This window comes from Acipenser ruthenus, chromosome 23, assembly GCF_902713425.1.
Source record: "Acipenser ruthenus chromosome 23, fAciRut3.2 maternal haplotype, whole genome shotgun sequence".
NCBI classification, from domain to species: domain Eukaryota; kingdom Metazoa; phylum Chordata; class Actinopteri; order Acipenseriformes; family Acipenseridae; genus Acipenser; species Acipenser ruthenus.
The window spans coordinates 23,639,297-23,661,344 of NC_081211.1; the positions used below are offsets into that span (position 1 = coordinate 23,639,297).

General features: G+C 38.9%; 1 protein-coding gene across 3 annotated transcripts in view; it reads left to right on the forward strand.

The window, feature by feature from the left end:
- LOC117413316 (serine/threonine-protein phosphatase 2A 55 kDa regulatory subunit B beta isoform-like) overlaps window positions 1–13,558 on the forward strand; it is an 86,957-nt gene extending 73,399 nt beyond the window's left edge. For all 3 annotated transcript variants that reach the window (XM_034908711.2, XM_034908712.2, XM_058996875.1), the window contains 5 exons: window positions 4,998–5,175; window positions 5,815–5,979; window positions 10,452–10,621; window positions 11,017–11,108; window positions 11,827–13,558. In XM_034908711.2, coding sequence (XP_034764602.2) covers window positions 4,998–5,175; window positions 5,815–5,979; window positions 10,452–10,621; window positions 11,017–11,108; window positions 11,827–12,106 — 885 coding nt within the window. In that variant the 3' untranslated portion in view covers window positions 12,107–13,558. The remainder of the gene's footprint in view (window positions 1–4,997; window positions 5,176–5,814; window positions 5,980–10,451; window positions 10,622–11,016; window positions 11,109–11,826) is intronic.
- Window positions 13,559–22,048: the final 8,490 nt, after the last annotated feature.

Sequence of the window (22,048 nt, forward strand, 5' to 3'; positions counted from 1 at the left end):
TTCATGTGACATTTGGAGATTGCTTGAATTCGTTGTGCATCCATGTAAAGGTAAAATTCACCAAAGGGTCTATGGTACCAGGCTTAAAAGCTCACACAGCACTGTATAGCTGTCAGAGGTTCATGGTGTAATAAAACATTCAGGAGATAAAGCAGCCATGTCCGTGTGCATGCGTGACATGTGAAAAATCACTGCAGCCAAGACAGGCGACCCATTTCACATGTGCTATAAGAAGGGTCTTATTTTTAATCTTCTGAAGCGTTGGATAGAAAGAGCAGAGGATTTACCCTCTGTCTGTTTAAGAGTAGTGCTTATGGGACTGCCAAAAGAGCTAGCTTGTGTTATTAGCTTACAGTGGAGAGGAAAACAAACAGAGACTAGTAGAAAGCTTATATATTTAATTGTAGTGCTAACACAGGCTATGTAATATTACGTTAGATCCGTTTGATTATTGCTGTAACAGTTTTTGTTATTGCCAGGCTTCTTTTATACAGCTACCTCTTTACAAGGCTGTGGTTGTATTTCTGCCTTTTTTTATCTGAATCCTCTATTTGAATAGTTATTGGTGCCTCTTAATAACACACACCTCAATATAATTCTCAAAGTGGTTTGCTGTCAGCTACAGCCTTATAGAGAGGTGTTGCTGTATCAGCAATCAATAGGTTTTGATAGAAATATTGGTAACACTTTGTAATAAGTGTGAAGACATTGAGTAAGACTTGTAACCAACACGTCGGTAGATCAGATATTAGAACGTTTCTTTTTAGTATTACTGAATCAGTGTCTGCATCCCAAACATTAACATGAATTAAATGTTCACCAATGTTTGTAATTATTAAATGTATCCTGCTGAATTGATGCTTATTTCAAGTTCATTCAATAGGAAATATGTCCGCTCATACAGTGTTTGAATTACTGACCCTTATTGTGAAGTTTAACCGGAATATTGAACCTTAGACAGATACCTGATTACTGTAATAGTGTCTAAATTAGAGGACATGCCTAAGAGTTACCTGCTCCAGCAGGTATTAAGTTCTTCAATCAAGTCCTAGTTGGAATGGTGTCAAGGTCATTAGCCATGCCCCTCTTTGCCAGGCGCTGTGGGATTTTAAATATCCCAAGATTGAAGTAAAAAAAAATCGTATGTGAAGGAAGTACACTAACCCAATACATTTTGTATTGAAAGACTTAAAAATAGAATATTATTGCAAGATTATTGCAACATGCAAGATTATAAAACATAAATCATTTTTTCTAGTATCTTGAAACAAAGGTCCAGAATCTATCATGCATTTTAAAAGAATACTGTAAGAATAGTCTACTGTATTTCAGGAATACATGTGTATCGATCTCATGTAGATAATGTGGAAAAAAACAGCACCAGGGATACTACCGCTTGTGATTTTTAGGACAAAATGGTTGTCATTCTCTTCAGTCAAAGAAAACATCTCAAGTTTGCTGTCTTTACAGGTCTGCCTGTGGCCTTGATTTAACAGTCGTACATGTACTTCAAAAACTAGTAGAAAAGATCCGTATTCTACACACAACTCGCCCCTATGAAATCAAATTAACCTCTGCTATGTTGCTTGTATTGCTCTTGACCAGGATCGCCCCTTGCAGGATTATTCTTGTTCATACGTTTGCAGTAGAATTACACTTTAGTCATGCTAGCCTTGCCCCGCGCTTAACATTATTATTAGAGTGATGTGCAGCATGAAATGAAAACTGCAGATCCACACAGCCAGTTTGTGTTCTGTTTGCTCTTTGTGTGCCGTTGCATTGGTCTCTGTTATTAGCTGGAGGATATATATGATTACCACAAGTTTTAGTTGCATATTCCTTTAGATTTTTTATGTTTGCATGCTTGTGCATCAGTACGCACAGCAGAACACCGTAATCTACGGCAAGAAAGCGATTGGGGAACAGTTTAGAAGGTTAGGTTTGCAAGCCGTGCAGAATATCCCATTACCAGCATTGCCATACTGTAGATTTAAATGACCGTTTTATGATGAAGATTTATTCATGTTGAGTTTCGTCCTTATCGTCTGGCTCGAAGCAGTTATTTTACACCCTCCCCCCGAAGATATCAAGGATGCTGTCTCTGCTCATGACTGCAAATAACACAAAGGTTTTAAAACTGGCCAAAAAGGGCTTTCAGATCAGCTCTCTTGTCACTAGCATCTATGTCAAGTTGCACACATTCGATTTAGTATTGATTTGACATTTAACGAAGGGTCTGGGTGTGATATCCATGTCCACTGGAAGTGAGTACATCCATAAAAACAGGCTTGGGAGAGGAGAGGAGAGGAGAGGAGAGGGGAGGGGAGGGGGGGGTAATTAGCCACTGCTGGCTTTCAGAGAAAATCACCAAGGCACCAATGATGAGCTAGGCTGACAGGAGTACTTTTTAATGTTAGTGATGGTTATTTATTTGGGTGTAGGATACTGAACTGATTTGGGCTTTATTGCGTTGGTTTAGTCATTTGTTTGTTCCACACAAGACATTGGGTCTATTCAGCAGGGATCACTGAAGGAGATGGCTTCCATTTCTTCTCATCTATACCAGCAAATTACAAAAACATGTCGGCACTCAATGAATATACTTCGTTCGCTTCACTATTTTGGTTGTGTTGATGTGGATTACTGAGATAAGGTGGTCACACAGCTTCAGTTTTATACTAAAATTGTGTTTTTGTTATACTAGTTCTAATTTACAGAAATTTCAAACGGGAGATGAAGCATGCACAACTCAAAAGTCAGCTCATTTCAAATGTAAAGTAATCATTCAAATTGAATTAAATAAACAGCAGAATGCAATATATTAATATTAATGTAATCTTGGAAAGCACGTAGTGTCCTCTAAACCGTGAATTAAAATCCAATTAAGACATTTTTAAAAGCTTAAAAGGTTGGGGTTTTTTTGTAATCCTAAAACCAATTTTAAATGTATCTCCTAATAGAGTCCCATATGTTTAGTGAATTATGATACATCTATCGTAGTATCCTGCTGATTTGCAAAATGATGTTGTTTAATCTTTGATTTGAGATGAACATTTTGGGCATGATGTGCAATTAAAAAACAAATCATACTGGCTGGTTATAAATTGAGGGAACCTGAGCATTGTAAAATATCTTGAAGGGAGACGAGACAGGCTCTGAAGAACAATACCACAGTGGCTATCAAACTTCATAAGCCTACAGCTCTGAATGCTTTACGTAGCTTTTTAAAAATAGTTAATCATGTGCAATTTACTGATAAATGTATGCAGATTCAGTTACTTTGTCTTTTAAAGCAGCAGCTGGTATTCTCAGCGTTTTTGACGAATTATATAAGTGTATAATAGATGTCATCACAGAGGGTGAAATCTGTGTTTAAGTTCGGTTTGCTCAAGTTGTTCAGAACGTCAATGGGAAATGGAGTGGGATGGGGGAGGGAGGGTTAGGTCGGCCAGGGTGTCCTCGGCTCACCGCGCACCAGCGACCCCTGTAGTCTGGCCGGGCGCCTGCAGGCTTGCCTGTAAGCTGCCCGAGAGCTGCATTGTCCTCCGACGCTGTAGCTCTTGGGTGGCTGCATGGTGAGTCCACAGTGTGGAAAAAAAAAAGTGGTCGGCTGACGGTACACGCTTCGGAGGACAGTGTGTGTTCGTCTTCGCCCTCCCGAGTCAGCGCAGGGGTGGTAGCGGTGAGCTGAGCTTAAAAAAAAAAAAAAAAAAAATTGGCTATTCTAAATTGGGAGAAAATAATAAAAATAATTGGCAACGACTAAATTTATAATAAAAAAAAAAAAAAAGATTTGGACACTGACTTACTGCATGAACAGTAACAAACCCCTGTTCTTCTACGGCATTCCTCCTACCCTAGCTTTAGCTGCTGGTTAATTCAGTTTACCAGGGATTCTTTTGAGCGTTTTTCACGGTAATTATTACAATTACCATATTAAGAAGTAAAAATGTCTAGTATATGGATTCAGTTGGATCACCTCTGTCATTGTGGATGGAATAGCACATTGCTGCCTTGCTGTTGGTGCTTGTCAAGCTTCTAGTCGTTCAACACTTAGAGTTTGCAGTGTCTGACACACTACACAAGCACCATTGTTTAAAAGGGAATAATATTCCTGCAGCACAAAAAAAAAAAGGCAGACAGCTGCACGTCACATTTAACATTCATGGGAATCCTAAAGTCTTTTATCCTGGAGCTGACTGCTTATTATAAGGAAAGGAAAGCTGGATTCCCTGCAGAGAGAAGGGCACCTGCAGTACTTTCAAAATGATCACTGGTAAGAAGTTTTAAGTGCATCTTAACATCAATTATAGTTCTGGCAACTGCAGAGAGAGGTGTTCAGTGCTGAGGTCAATTACTTGGAAGCAGTTTGAGAAAAATATCGTCCTTTAAGCAACTCCTTGAGATCACTGCCTCAGGCTTTATCCTAATATTGTACAGTGCCATTTGCTGTCTGGATTCTCTATGTAATAAAGTGTCATGTTCAAAATGACGTATTGCATGGCTAGAATAGAATCAAATTATATGCTACAAATAACAACAAAAAAAAATCAATAGTATTAAAGCCCAATAACTTCAGCATCATTCCATTTTTTACCTGTGAGATAAGTAAGCTTGTTTCATATGAAACCTTTTATAGCCCTGGCTGGTGGATGGATTGCTTTGTATTGCTTTTCTGTTTATAGAGTGCAATGGGTTAGAAGCACCAGGGTCTGCACACTGACACACTGACAGATCCACTCAGAGCGCAGAAGACAGTGTTTCACTAAGGTGCAATTAAGGAAAGCTCTCGGAGTCTAGTTCAGGCCACCTGAATATGCTGTAATGACTTGCTTTCAGATTTGTTTAACCATTTACTTCCTGTTGCCTTAATGTTAAATGTCCTCCTGATGGAAACTGCCCTGTAGTTGCATCAAAAGTTCATTACAGTATAGGCTGGCGCAGTGTGTTTTAAAGTGTGATTGTGAAGGCTTCTTGATTGACCTCTGCTCCCACAGGTACCTGTACTGCAGCCCATGGACCTCATGGTTGAAGCCACGCCCAGGAGAGTATTTGCCAACGCACACACATATCACATCAACTCCATATCCGTCAACAGCGACTACGCGACCTACATGTCCGCAGATGACTTGAGGATCAATCTCTGGAATCTGGAAATAACTAACAGGAGCTTTAGTATCCTTTTGCGTGTTTCAAAAAGCAAAATGTATTTGCATACTGGACATGTCTGCGGAGCCGATCAGACTTCAGGTTTAAGTCTCATCCAAAGGTCAGCGGCACCTCTTACAATAAGTTACCTCCTAACACAATCAAATAAATGGTCTTACTTCTGACCTCAGGTGTAGTATAGTCAGTCGTTTTACAGGGTAAAAGCCCAGCGAAGAATCAAACAGAAAAAAATATTTTAAAGGGCTACACTGTTACTGTAATTATTGGTGTAAAATGTTATTGATATAAAACAGTGGACTATACAGTACAATGTTTATCAATGGCAAGCCCTGTGTTTTGTGTAACCATCACTGTCAATACACATGTCTATATGTTGCAGTAGAACTAATGTTTGAAAGGAGTTATAACTGCAGTTTTTTTTAAAGAATTCATGTGTGTGTGTGTATATGTGTGTGTGTATATATATATATATATATATATATATATATATATATATATATATAATATTTATTTATTTATTTATTTATATTATACACTTATATTTGTGGTATGGCAATAGAAGCCCGTGCTGAATGAAGCACAAGCTGCATGTCTTGCACATGAATTCTGCTGGTTTCTGTTTGTTTCCTGACCTCGCTGTGTCAGATATTGTCGATATCAAGCCTGCCAACATGGAGGAGCTGACAGAGGTGATCACAGCCGCAGAGTTCCACCCCAACCAGTGCAACACCTTCGTCTACAGCAGCAGCAAGGGCACCATCCGGCTGTGCGACATGAGAGCGATGGCGCTGTGCGACAAGCACGCCAAATGTAAGGCGTTTTAGTTCTTTTTCATGATCGCTTTATTAACAAAAAATGCCAAGCGCTGGCTAGATGTTGAACACCTTTATTGCACTTATTAATGTACTTGACCAGAATGTCTGTTCAGTTAATTGCCTTGCCACTTTCTAGTGTGTTAGACACAGTCCAACAAGATGAATGCTTTGGAAGACCATGTGAAGAAGGACTTATTTCCTCACTCCTCAAGTAATAAAAACCAAGGGTCTAAGTGCACTGATTCCTACTCAGAGCTCAGAAAGACATGTCATTGCTACTGATTGAACATTGAAATCCACCCCCGGGACAACTCATGTCCCCCTCCCCTCCTCCCGGAGTGACAGTGACCTGCTGATCATATATCGATAGCCCCATGCTAGTCTTGTAATATCTTTAACTTAACAAGTCTTTGCACCGGGGATCCAATTTAAAAACATTTGATGTTAGCACAACATTGAGAAATTCTGGAAATTATTTTTATGCAATATTCACATTTCTTTGCAGAAACATTAGCTTGTTTTTGCTAGTAAACAAAACCTGTAAGAAACAAGCTATTATCAACTAACTGACTAACATGTTAACAAACCTTGAGCATTTTTTGTAATGTCATTTATTAGTTAATACTTATAATACCGTATACTAACCTATTTATAAACTAATCCCTAGGTTGGGATTATTGACTTTATATCGTTACATTTTATAAAAGGCACTTTTGTAATGGTACTGTAGTAATGTACAGTAGATCAGCTCAGGTTTTTATTTTATTCTGTGTTTATCATATTAGCAATAGTTTATTATAGTAACTAACTAATAATACATTTCACAACATGTTAGTAAGCTAGTTGTAACTGTTAATAAACTAAAATAGTTCCCTTCCAAATTAAGTATGACCATTTCATTGAGATTTTTAAGTTATTGATAATTAAGAAAGCCATTGCCTGCCATGGTTTTTCATCTGATTTCTAAATTGACATCTATCTATCCAAGTACCTCCTTGATTGACTTATGAATTCAAAATCAATTCAATTCACAGTGAGGTTCTCGGTAGGTTAATGAATTCCAGGTTTTCCTCAGCTTTAAATAAGAGCCAAGCACTGTTATTCTCCTTGTTTTGATCACCATGACAACCCCGAGCCTTGGCTGCATTGGCAGTTCATCCAAGGAGAGACTCCGTTACCTCTCCTGACTTTACCTCTTGATCTTTTCCAGGCAGCAGCATACACAGCCCTGGCCCATCCTCTGGGGTGGGGCGGGTTGGGGCGGGGTGGGGGGTGGGGGGTGTGACTAAATCAGATAGTTAATCAACACCGAGAATGTGCATGTTTACATCTGTTTCCTCCAGTGAACTAGAATTCAGGACGTGATGAATACACGTTTTTATAAAATCGTTTTCAGCAGTGTCTTGGATGGTGGCAGTGCTAAATATTAAAGGATCGTGTTCTGCCTCACTCAGGCTGTGTAAGCTACACTGCACTGCATTTTAAAAGGTTTGCATCTGCACAGATGGTCACACAATCAATAGCATGCAGCAATGCTGGGTGCTGGCTGCTTGTTTTTTGCTTGTAATGTTCTGGGTGATTTGCTGTTGGAGTGGTCCAGATACCACTGATGACCCTGCTCTTCTTGTCAAGCTAATCACACTCATTATTATAGAAAAAACAATTTCATGTTTCCATTCCCAAAGTGCAACGACTGGTTTGTTTGTTGTCATGTCAACCAACAAATGTGATCATTTGAAGTGCAGGGCAAACGATTAGAAGGTTAGAAATGTAATAAAAGACTAGAAATTAGGGTCAGATCTCCCCTTTAAAAGCAGGCAATGAACACAAGCTATACCCTTGCACATCTGATATACAAATACACTGTGTCTTCCTGGTAGAGTTTGTTTGGTTCTGATTAAACCGGATACTGCACTGAAATTGCAACAGTTGGTTATTTAATTCAAAATAAAACCAACATTTACAACAAAATAGTGACAATATAGACATCCTAATCCACTTGTGATACCGACCTTTCAGTGTTCAGGAATCTCCTTGGGCAAAAATGTAACAGTACCCTTCACCTTGACCTGGGCTGTGACCCAATTAAAAACCACAAGTCGACAGGTTCACAACTCAGCTGATTCATTCGTTGCCTGACAGAATATTCCTCTCCAGTCTTCCTGTTGAGAAGAGACAGTAGACTGACCCTGCTCTCTGCTGTCAGAACACACTGAATCATTGGGCATTACTGGGAGAATGATGTGGTCTAGGTTGTCAGTGTTGGTGTTCCAGACCAGGGACTATACAGTGAATTATAAAGCAACACACATTGAATTCACCTTGAACATCGGATACAGGCACAGCCAACTCTAAACAAAAATGAACTAAGAAAAAAGTGTGTGTGTGAATATATATATATGGCTTAGAAAAATAACAACCTCTGATTGGTTAAACAGCATCACATGATCGGTGTGTATATATAGCGTATACCATGGCTTGCATACTAATGAGCCGCTTCACACTTAATAAATCACTACACACCACTACATTTTAAATTCCATGACAAACTGCCATTTTATTTGTTATTAGTTACAAAACCACAGCCAAAAATGAGTGACATTCCACCTATTTCCTTTAATATATTTGAGGATGAAACTCCAGATAACAGGTACAACACCAACTTTCCGAACGAAGACAGCATCCACCTGAAAAAATATTAAAATAAAGTAAGTGCACCAGCAACTGTCAAGAGTAGACACATAACAGTAGATGTGGAACAGCTAAATAAAATAGAAGAAAACAGACTGAAAAAACACACACACAAAACTACAACATGGGCTGTTAATGTACTTAAAGAAAAAAATATGTCGGGTGTCCGACAACTAACAAAAACATCTTTTGAGATCCAAAAGGATGAAAACGGACTTGAATATGTGTGCCTCGCATATAACGAGGACACAAACTCCCCTCAAGATCAGGCTTCAGCATCCATCACAGCTACTCCCCTGCCTTCCTCAGTGCCATTTGAAACTCCACCCATCATTGTGCTCAGGCCTTTCGTTACTAGTGAGATGCCACTTTCGATGCAGAAATTCACAATAAACAGACGTGCAATTTATTTAATATGTGAACAATACATTTAATTAAATTAAGTTACATTTGGGACTATATTACACTGCTGATGTATACACGATAAAAGTTTTGGTTTTGTCTTAATTTAAAATGTGTTTGAATTATTTTAATTATTTTTCTTCCCCCAAATGACAGGTATCAGTGTTATAAGCGATGTAAACCACTTCGGGCCGTGCAGTTCCAATGAGTACGCCTCAGGCCTTATCACCACCCCAGGCGTGGTATATATCATGAGAACGTTGTGGTTTATACCTTACATACGCAAACATATATAATTACACTTTGTAGACAAGATATGCCTTATCAGGTGACACTACTCACACTCACACTACATTGAAACAGGTGATGCATTTGTAACTTAGCAACAACAAAACCAGCAGCGCGATTATGAAATTCACCGCTGAGAGAACGAGTCCTGGAATTCACTGACGGAGCTCATTTTTTATCTCGTGGGTCAGCGGGATTCCAGCTGGCTTGTGGAGATGGTGCTGTGAGCAATGCATGCTCTCGTTTGCAGACATATCAGTTGTTGGATGCTGCAGGCAGTTTTAGTTTCCCAGTCCAAAGATTGGAATTCCCAGTGTGCTGAAAGCTGGGCTGCTGCAGTGTAGCAGAGGGTGCATCCTTAATTTTCTCGCTGCGTTCCGTTCCTAGTACCTGATTCTGTTTCTACCGAGAGGCAGCAGCATCTTTTCACTGCTGCACGGCACACAGAGATGCTTCTCCCGTTACTTTTATTGTTTTAAGTCATTTGCAAGAATACCCCACCCCCACCTTTTAGGATTTTTAATTCTAATTGAATATCATCCATCAATTCTGGGTTTATCTGTAGCCATTACTTATTATTTAAACATACTTTTTAGAAACCTGTGGGTTGTTTTTTGTTTCCCATTTGAAGAAACTGTTAGGCAAAGCCATATGCAACATGCAAACATTCAGTTTGAAAGATTCATTCTCTTCCCTCAATCATTGTCACTCACTCCAGGGGAGCAGATCTCCAGCCTAGACTGACGTGATTGAAAATCAATCCAATCTTCGCATTGAAGAAGTAAGGTCATGTTGCAAACGAGTTTCAATGTTGTACAAAATGTTCTTTGCCGGGGCCCATTGTAATTGCTTTGTTTGAGGGGAGCACAGTGCCGTTCTGGTATTTAAGACAGCGCGTTCACACAAGGTGCGAGTCACAGGGGACTTCCTGTGGAAACACAGACTTCATTTTTACAAACTGGCTGTTGTTTTTCAGCATGTAATGGCTTTTCCATTGTATTCAGAGATGGGAAGCCTTGTGTATTTACCCACCGTGCCACCAGTCCCTCTAACACTATCCACATGTGTGTCATTGTCTCTGTGCAGTCTTTGAAGAACCAGAGGACCCCAGTAATAGATCCTTTTTCTCTGAAATAATCTCTTCGATTTCCGACGTCAAGTTCAGTCACAGCGGGAGGTACATGATGACCCGGGATTACCTCACAGTCAAGGTCTGGGACCTAAACATGGAGAACAGACCTATAGAGACATACCAGGTATACATTGTTCTTTGTGATCTGCTTCTTCAGCATGGTCCTATGCCCCTTGAAGAAGAATAGTCTGCTGTCTGCTGTCTACTGTGGTTTGAGCATTGCATTTCAGGTTAGCAGTGTTCACAAACAAATAAACCTTATCATCATTATATTGTTCAGTTGTTGTGTTTTCAAGGCTTGAAGGTAAGAGTGAAACAAGTATCACAGATGAAGTAGAATAATCAACTTGACCATGTAAGCTGAAACACTGTAGCTTCATACAATGTAAGCTGAAACACTGTATAGCTTCATACAATGTAAGCTGAAACACTGTATAGCTTCATACAATGTAAGCTGAAACACTGTAGCTTCATGGTCCTTTGCAGCCCCATTTTTTAACCTGTATTTTCTTTTGTTAGGTGCATGATTATCTAAGGAGCAAGCTGTGTTCACTCTATGAAAACGACTGCATATTTGATAAATTCGAATGTGTCTGGAATGGATCTGACAGGTGAGTAAGATTGTTTTAATTTTTTTTATTATTTAAAGGGCATATTACACATTTCGCAATCAGCTGACTTAAATTACTTTTTGCTTGTCTGTGACTGTTTCCATACATTTCAAACCTCTCACATGTCTGTACCATTAAATATACATGTACAATGTGTAGAAAGAGAAATATATATTTTTGTATTCTCTTGAAATGTTGACATTTGGCTCTGATGTCTTAAGCTTAACACCAGCTGTAAAGGCTTTTTTAAAAATGTTATTTAAAAAGGTATATTTTTGTTTTATTTAATAGTGAATTTTGAGCCTAATCAATTTATCACTTATTTTCAAAGGAGCCTTTTAAAAGTATAAAGTAATTGATAAACTGAGACCCGACTGCTTTAATAATTGGTTGTAATGTTTCGACTTCCACCTTCTTCAATAGCATGGTAGAAATAGCTAGCTAGGTAGAGTGATGTTGTTTGAAAGTTTTAAGTTGTTCAGGTTTGAAACGTTCTACTTTTAAATGACATCATCAGTCTACCTGGCTGTTTCTACCATGCTGTCTGAAGAACGAAAAAGCCACAACGTTGTCGCTAATTATTTAAATAGTTTTCAGTTTATCAATTACTTTGGTTTTGTATTAAGCATTTCAGCGATTTCTGATTCTCCTTGGGTATAGAGCTGTTTATCGAGTTTAAATTCTCTGTATTATATGTATTTTTTTTTTTTGCTTACAGCGTTATAATGACCGGCTCCTATAACAATTTCTTCCGAATGTTTGATCGCAATACCAAACGGGACGTGACTCTGGAGGCTTCGAGAGAGAACAGCAAGCCGAGAGCCATCCTGAAACCTCGCAAAGTGTGTGTGGGAGGGAAGAGAAGGAAGGACGAGATCAGCGTGGACAGCCTGGACTTCAGCAAGAAGATCCTGCACACCGCGTGGCACCCTTCAGAGAACATTATAGCCGTGGCCGCCACTAACAACCTCTATATATTCCAGGACAAAGTGAACTAGGATTCTTCTGTACTCCATCAGTACCAACTCTAGTGGCTAATTAGTAAATATTGGATCTTTTTTTTTTTTTTTTTAATCTTGTCACTTTTTTTTGCGTTATAGTCTGGAATTAATAAAACATTGGGGGTGATCATTGTAATACAGGGGGACTTGTGTTTTAGAAAATAAAATCAATAAAAACAACCTCAGTGCCACAAATCCAACACTCCTGTTTTGATGATACTAGGTGCTGCTGGTCTGTTGATAGAAAACTGGAATTTTTCTTTTCTCTGCACAACCACCCCTATTTATTTTCACACACCGGCAAAAGTTTTTTTTTTTTTGTTTTTTTTTTTAAGTCTGTTTTCCAATTTGCCGCAGAAGGAAACTTTTAAATGCTATGTTTGAAACCTAAGAATTGCAAAAATGATCTATTCTTTACTGTTTTTTTTTATTTTTATTTGTTCTGTCTTCATAGTGCAATCTGTACAGATAATTTAGTTAGACTATTGTTTGCGTGATCGTTCGGAGCTGAACAGGTCGTGTAAAATCCCACTGATGCGTCATGCAAATGGTACAGCTTCTCACGAAAGGAAGTTGTGATCCGAGCTGTCTGAACCCAAGCCAATGGGAGCGTTTCGCTGTGTTATCGCATCTCTCAACCCCGCTTCCTCATCTCAGTTTGGCTGGACTTGTATGGTACTTTTGAACGGACACTGCAAGGAGGGACTTCCATTGAGCAGTTTGGTTTCTTTTGTAGAAGCTGTGGTGCCTTTTTGTGGAGCACAGATTGCTGAGCTTGTGAGCTAGTGGGTCTGTTCTGAACCAACCTGCCTTTTTAGCTGCGATCGACATCACTAAGCTTACATGGCTTGTCCAGATGGGGAGGGAGGTCTGTGAAGCCTCAACTGTTATACACCCCTTAGAATGGCTGCTGATTTTGAAATCCAGCTCATTTTATACTTGCAAGAAACCAATGCAATTTTATAAATGCAAAAAGAAAAACTAGAGTCCCAGTGCCTCATGTGAAGCATGTTATAAAATGCAGATTTGTGTGATAACTGATAACAATGTTATATAGCTGTGGGGTAATGGAAGAAGCATTACAGTATCCTTTCCATTGGTAAGTAACTTCTGTCCAGACAAGCAGTATTTGAAGGCAATGTCATGACTTCAAAATCAGCAGCAATTTCAGCATCACACTAATTAAAAGGTGTTTTTTAAAAAAAAAAAAAATCCCTTTCACATTGCTATCTAAATCTTTTATTCATCTGTACATTTAATTTGTGTTTGTTTGTAAAAATGTGTTTTAGTTTATTTAAGTCATTGGTATTATTATAAATTAGTTCTATTTAATGTTTTTTATGCTGCTAATTTCTTGTATTTTGCTACAACCAGTGTTTGAACCTGTAATAGCTGCTTCTGGAAAATTAATGTCAAAAAGGTTATACATAAAAAAAAAAAAAAACCTTTCTTCCCATCTGCATGTCCGTCACTCCTGTTTGTGTGGTATCTGAGGTTCGAGAATATTGGAGCTTTGTACCGTGATGTTATCAAACAGGTGACAAACGCTTATAAAATCAGGGAATTTTAGGTATAATTCCAATACATGTCTTCTAAAACAACTAAAGTTGTTAACTTCTTAATGAAACAAAGTTTTATAGCTCAGAATGTATTTAAATGTATTTAATTGTCATGCAGTCTTTATGCTTACTAGAATTCATTGAAGTAAAAAAAAAAGTGATGTCAGTTGAAACGAAGACACAGCACATGCCTCTGTGTTTCCAGTGGAGTCAGTTCCATTTACACTTTGCTGTCTGCATTACACATACAACATGCATTACTATCATCTTTAATGGGTTCAAAGAACGCAAGAGAGCGCTCAAAAACAGAGCTTGAATTACCAAGGTTAAGAGATTTAAATTAAAGTAAAAAATAATGTGGATTTCACAATTGCTTACAAAACAGTGTTTCACCTTTAAATAGAAACTGGATTTCCTATACCTTTACACTACTGTGGTACCCTGTTTAAATATGCAGCACATGCATGTGGCACAGTACCTATGCATTGTTTATTAAAGCAGTAGGTACTATCCTTTTACATTTTTTATTTATTATTATTCTGTTGTGCAAAAGGGGAACCAACCTTTTCAAGCGTTTTTTGATTTAGTAGTTGTGGTGGTGGTGGTGGGAGGTGGGTGGGCATATTGTTACAACAATTGCATACACAACAGTACAATTGCAATTTTTTGTTCCAAGCCTTCAAGACATGAAAAAGGCTTCTGGTTAGGGGACTATGTTGGGAAATGGAAATGTCTGATCATGTCAAGACAGAACTGAGCAATTCATTCTTCTAACTAGAATTGTAACAGTTTTCTGCATCCAATTGAAAAGCTTTAATACATGCAGTTTGAGAACCAGGGTTCACAGTTGTGTTGCACAAAAACCACATACAACATTCTCAGAATGCACAAAGTAAAGAACTTTGTGTTGCACAAAAACTCCATACAACATTCTCAGAATGCACAAAGAACTTTGTGTTGCACAAAACTCCATACAACATTCTCAGAATGCACAAAGTAAAGAACTTTGTGTTGCACAAAAACTCCATACAACATTCTCAGAATGCGTAACCCGATATAAGTCGCTGAAACAATTGAATTGGATATCCTAGAGGTAGTATTTCTGTACATGTGTTGTCTAAAGAGCTCAAGAGCCAAATGTGCAGTACTTTTCTTCAATGGCTTTTGCTCTGGGCACAGGTTTACCTTATCAAGGATGAACATTAGAGAGGCTGGACTCGATTGTTCTTCACTGCTCAGTCACAGAAAGGAAGGACATGACCATTCATCCATATAGATCATAATCCACAAAATAATCCAATAAAACCATACAAACACACAGCTGGGGGCCCTTTACAAAGTTCAGATGCAACCTTGTGTTTTGTATCTTTCCCTGAATGAATTAAGAACATAACTTCTGAAAATCAAGTTACTGTATGGCCAGTACAAGACACTGAATGCACTGGGGAGTGGTAGATCTGCCGATGCGGCCAGATTTTGTGTTTTTTATGGCAGTTCATGGGCTGGTAGGTTTATGGGTCAAAGCTGCTCTTCATCTGTCTGTACAGCTGGTACTCAATGCATCAGAGATTGTGATGAGTTCAACATCTCAACAGCAGAGCCACAAAAAAATGCATATATATTTTAACATGCCCCTGTATTTAGAGTGAAGAATAGCCAAGAATCTACCTGTGATTAAAATGCAGAGAGATTACTATGCACTACAAATACTTATAAATTAAAAAAAAAAATGTAGAAATTGAGTATTCCCATTCTGGCACATACCAACTTTGTTAAAGGCGCATTGTACTGCTCATTTCCTTTTCATAACAGGGATAGCAACAGGGTCTCTGAATGGGGTTGGATTATGTTGAAAATGTGCGACATGTAATTTACCCAGACATTATGGACGCTTCCAAGCTCATGTGTCATTCAGAAATGAAGAGTGCTTTTTATAATATACCGAAACTGCAACCTGCCAAACTGCGGCTTTATATTATTCTCTTTTGTGTTCCATGTCTGTCTTTTTCAGACGTGAGTCTTTCATATGCAGATCTATTTGACAAAGCCTTTGGCGCTTCATGCTAAGAAGTCGGTGTTCTGAAAAGAGAAGATGCTTAAAAATGGTTTGAGTAAATGAGCTCAGCTGACATGCTATTATTTCTGTCAGTCGCCTGCATGGCATCCATTCATAGGATTTGACAGCTTACAATCAATATCGTGTTCAGCAGCGCAGGACAGATCATCATCACATCCTGGGCTTTACCGCAAAATCAAATACCAGCCTTAAATATTTTCACTAAGTAGACATTAATGAGTGGCAGGGACCAACGTTTCTGACCTAACAGTTAACCCAACATGAAAGAAATGGCTGCATGCCATTAGTGGTGAACAATTCACATGCTTGTTTGCACGCTCAATGTGTTTTTGTAAGGGTGGTTTTTGTAAGAGAGTATTCTTTTCAATTTCACTTTTTAGGCCAGAAATTAAATGTTCATAAAAGGTGCAAGTGGGGGAAAGCAGATAAGCTTGAAAAAGTAAAAAGGAGCCAAGCAACATAACCCTTTGTTTTCATCAGAAAGGTTCCAATTCTATTCAAATCAACCCAGAAACAGTTAAAGAGAACTAATGAATACACCACAGTGCATGATAATCTGCCCTGGTGTTTGCCATAGTCTGTCATTTTAGATATTTCTGAATTGGTAATGAACTTGGCAACTGTGTGAAAGGCTGTTGAACTTGAACAAAAGGTCCCCACATCCTGAGTGCTGATTAAATGTATAGATTTCCTTAAGCGTCTATATAGTAATAGATAGCTGTCTTGCCAGGCAGTTTGATCAGCTTGAAGAGCACGGCAGCTTGTGTGCCAGAAAGGTTGTGCCCTGGAGGAGTGACATCATTCTGTCTCTGTGACGCGGTTTGAACAGTCCGGGAGGACTCCAGGGAAGGACTTGGTGGCAGGTGTCTCAATTCAGAGCCACAACCTCCCATTGAAACAGCCCGGTGCATTCTCTAATAAATAGGGAAATGCAGCAAATTGAGAATGCTGGGAAAACGCATGCTCTCTTTCCAATTAGGCTCATCGAAAGACATTTCCAGCCAGCGGCACATTGCCAGCGACTAGCCCCATATAAACTGGTTGGGCAGCAATGATCAAATAAATCGCTCTTCCCCTATTCTCTGAAAAACTCTCAAACATACAATTGTTAGCCAAAACGATCAGCCTCTATTAAATGGGGTTCTCCTTCAATGCACAAGCTGCAATGGGTTGTGGCAAGAGGCAGAGGAGAACAAACCAGCCATCAGAGTTGTCTTTGCATTCCCTTCTTAAAGAATATCCTAGCAGCAAGAGTGAGCATGGTTATTTGTGATAATGGCCTTTAGTTTTAGACTAATGGAAGGCAGCTATATAGGCTACTTCCAGACAATCAGATTGTACTGTGGTGCATTTGATATTCAGACTCATCAATTTAATTTTAGATCCAGCAGCCATCCATAGCAATTCCAGAACTATGATGGGGATTATAATCTACTGCACATGATTCTGGAGGAAATCAGTGCCATGTGCAATAAAAAAAAGAAGAAAAGTGGACTCCTTTCAATATTCTAACGCTGGCTGTGATGTTCCAGCAACTGGTGCATTCATCCCCAAAAAGACCGCCACAGGGCATGACATTGCATTGAGCCATTTACATAAATATTGGTTTGTGCTTTGATGTTCTGGCACTGGTGGGCAGACGGGCAGGCCTTTGCCAAAGTCCCACAGTCAGTCTGCCGTAGCTTTGGCTGTGCTCCACGGCGCTGGAGGATGGAGAAGAAAAGGCAAGCGTCAGAGTCTGTGCTGTGTTCACCCCAGCGAGTAATAGCTGGTCTCAGATCACTGGGCCCCGCTGATCTCAGGGCACAAGAGCAGGATTTGTCATGTCCTATTACGGGCCATCATCCATTCTGTTCCACACATTACATTCAAACCCTCTCATTGCCTCTAACATAATCTTGCCAAATGGTGCCCTTCTACAATTTTCTACAAACATTTTTACAGAGCTATTCCAACAACAAAATGTCAATCTGAACAATACCCGGCTTCTACCTTTCACAGCAATTGTTTGTACGTATGACCATGCATATTACTTTTAAAGAGATTATTGAGCAAACATATTGTCGATACTTGGTTTATCTTTTGTTATAGGATACACATATGAACAGTAAGAAACCCCCATAAATTAATGAAATAAATGATTATTTGTAATTTAAAATCATAATGGGTTCTGCAAGTGATCTAAATACCACCATTCTTTGAATAATTAAATAAGACCCTCCCATGAGATTACAGATAGTACTGTGTGAAAGATGTGTAGCGCTGATACACAAAAGACCCTCCCCCCCTTCACTTTCATGGATTTCAGCAGCCCCCGATTTCAGCGTTGGTATTTGGATCGACAGTCTCTGTTGAATAAACACCGCTGTCTTATTTTTGAGGTAATTGATTGTAGGACCAGAGATAACATGAAAGTTCGTTGAACAGAAGGTGAGCAGAGCAGAGCAGTGTGTAGATCTATGATTGAGAACACAGATTGATGTCCTCCACAACATTCAAAGAGGAAAATGCAATTTAGACGACAAATTAGCTGACACTTCAGTTTGGGACATCATTTTATTAGTAAGTCTGTCACTGGAGAGCAATTATGTATTTTTCTTAATGACCTATATGGAATGGAATTACATTCGTTATCCTCTGTGTATTTTGATCACTTTAAACCTATTTGCATATTCTGCTTCATTGACTGATATATGATCATAATTTGTTTTTTGTATGTCAGTGCTTTCAACTGTCCTGCAGCACATTATTGTCAGTGTGGTGTCTGGTAATGCTCAGCTAATTCGTTATGATCATATTTGTTTTTCAATTAGGTATCTATCATTTAAATAGCAATGCTTAATTTCAAGACTAAACGTGTTTGTCTTGTTAACAGATTTATGTGATGATAAAAGCTATACCAGCACATCGCCATTTTAAACTAATTTAAAAAAGAAATGCCACCACCAAAATGAAGTCTGTCATCTGGTATTTATATTCTAGAATTTAAACAAGCCCTTTGTCTAGCCAATTAAAAAGGAAGACTTGCACATGACTTGCACATGGGATTACAGTAGCCATGTATCTCTTGGTGCTAATCCAGGCAATGCAGCAGTGAAATACAAGTTATATTCCATGGGCAGGGGGGATCATAACTAACCCCATCCCTCCCCCACAATGCAACACACTCGTCAAGCAGGGGTGGTGGTTCAAGGTGCAACTGGTAAATCAAAATTACTGAACAAGCTGATACGATATTCTTTCCTAAATGTTGCTAACATTGTTCGAATTAATCAAAGGTTTTATTTTAAATATGATTGCAGGAGTGGCAACGGGAGGGTGTGGACAGATTGGAGTGAAGAAATAAAAAGGATTTAAAAAATAATAATCTACATCAGAAACACCAGGAATAATAACACATGGATTTGTCAGAGTGGTGAACACATGGCAATCTAATGAATGCTCCACAAATACATGCTCGACGAGGTCATATGTATGTATCTGTGAAACGTGTTCAGGTCAGTAAGATGTGCATTGACAGAGCTTTGTTGGTAGCTCAAACGACCCTGTTTGTACAGTACTTGCTGCAGCCAGTGCCCTTTTACAAGAACGAAAATGCAAAAGCACCACTGGCTGTGCACTCTGCAGAAGTGTCCAACACTCTCCACCACAGGACCCTGCCAAGTTCCATATATCACATTCTACTTACAACACTGGCAGCCCAGCACATGAATCAAAGTTACTATCAATTACTTTAGTGAGGTTTCTGGAACACTGGGAGTGGGGACAACGTTTAGTTTAATTCTGAGACGGAATTATGCAGCGGATTTTTTTTTTGGGCAATCACACCAGCCTTGAGGGTAATGAAATGAGTCATTTTTGGCCTCCAGGGAAGAAAAGACAGAGATGCAAGGGTTTCGCTGTCAATCAACGTGGCTGTGCGCTAAACAGGATCACCTTGAACGCGGGGTCCCTGTACCGCTACGAGCAGGTGAAATCACACACGAGAAGTACAGTTTAATTATTCACGTCAGAACTACTGAGGCATACCTAACAAGAGTTCTGTCTGTTTAAACAGTAATTGGGAGCAGGCAGATGGAACAATCAATAGCCAAATGAATCCTATAGATCTGAGTCCTTCTCATTAGTGAGGGCAGGCATGCTCCTTTACAGAAAAAAAAAGATGCACGTCATTTTTTTGACAGCTACATTGATTCCAATAGATAATTCTTACAGGTTAGGCACACGGACTGATCCCCAGGCTCAACTGGAAGAAGTCTTTCTTTCCAAGTTATAATTAATAAAACCGGCCAGCTCCACGACACACAGCTGTCAGTAAATCAAAACGTTCTTCCCATCAATTAATTTTTTTACGAAAGCACTGGCTCCATTTAATGCCAAGGTGAAGGTTGTATTTAATGCTTGGTCATGTTTCATCAACAATTATCATTTGTTATTTTGGAGATCACCTTTTCTTAGCACCCACTCACACCAGGCCTGACTATAGGCTATAAAAGGCATCACCAGCGTCACTAATCTTTTATCACCATAAACACTCATCAAACACTACAATTGCATGGATGATTAAAACATGTGTTGTGCATCCCCTGCACAGCCTTTCCTGTTGAATCTCTATCTGCCTGATGAATAGATGCGCCCGCTCATTCTTCAGAGCAGCTGACATTGCAAGACAAACACATGGACTGCTCTACCCACATAAACACTTTAGGATTATTCTGATAGTTAATAGCCTGTGTGTGTAACCATGCTAGTAATTTCAATGGCAGGATCAGCTGTCATATCAACCCAGACCCCTGGAGGCAGTTAGGATTCCTGGCTCTGGATGGCTGAGCTGTTTGATCACAGCTAGGGCAATATAGTGAGTCGGTACCTTTTAATGTGCAGGAGAGAGATTGAGGATAAAGAAGAAAGCTTCAGGATGAGGTGTCTGATTGAAGACCCAGTGAGAACAGAAAGGACAGGGATCCAGTTAAGAACCCCGACATGTCGATTGCTACAGATTTACCTTTCAGTAAATGCCATCACACCTGGAGCTCTGAGGATGCTAGTGGAGAAAGAATTAGTGGCAGCCTTATAAAATGTCACTGTGTAGATTCAAAGCAGATTTTAAAAAGCTGTGCAGGAAAGACTGTAACAATTGCTTATTTAAACCATCAAAAACAACAAAAAATGCAATGTTTGTAAGCTATATATATATATATATATATATATATATATATAGCTTAAATGTGGAGTTGAGAGGCATATAGTGGGAAACTATGGCCCATGAGAGAACAACTATAGTTACCAACAGGGGACTATAATGCCTGAAGCCACAGAAACAAACTCCCTATCCCCAGTATTTTCCTATATATATATATATATATTTAATCAGGAAAGCGGCCGAGTCAGCGGACGGTACCAGTGTCACACTGCTGAGTCGACGCATTTCTCGACCCAGCCAGGTAATTGATGGCGTGCGTTCAGAAGAGGCTGGTTTTAACTCTTCTGATGACAACTCTTGTTTGAAAACGACCCTTCTAGAGGGAAACTGTTTTCGAAAAAACGAAAATCCTTCTCATTATTCATTTAGTCATTTGCTCAATTTAAGTAAAAACAGGTAGTAACAGCAATAACAGACCATTAGGTAATATTTCAGAGTGAAACAGCGCCATCTTGTGGTATACAATATATCAAACAATGACATTGAGCTTTGAATTAAACCAGGGATAGGCAACTCGTGCCATTCCAGACTTGGTCTTAAATCCAATCGGGTACAGCATTATTATACATAAAAAAACGTTGGTAAGCTGCTTCTTTGACGTGCCTAATAATAATAATAATAATAATAATAATAATAATAATAATAATAATAATAATAATAATAATAATAATAATAATAATAATAATAATACACAACGTACTTGTTCAACAGACTCCAGCCCTATCTTGTTCCAGAACAGTTTAAAATAATTTTGTCACCGAATCTGTTCTTAACCTTAACCTTAGTTACACACAGCTGTTTTATATTTACAGTATAAACCATCCTTCGTTTTCTGTCGGCTAATAATATTCTTATTCACGAGAATATGTTCCATGCGTAGAGGGTTTTTACTTTCATTCGTAATTATTTGTCACATATTTACGTCTGTAAAACATTTTATAAACGTGCGGATAGTTACTTGTATTTGTTCACGCTATGACTGAATACCTACAGTATTTGTACCCCAGATGTTAATTGATACTGAAATGGTGTCTTCTAATGCGTTTCAGTTCGATTACTTCTTGTAACTTCATCCGTATATCTGAGCGATTGTTCTCACT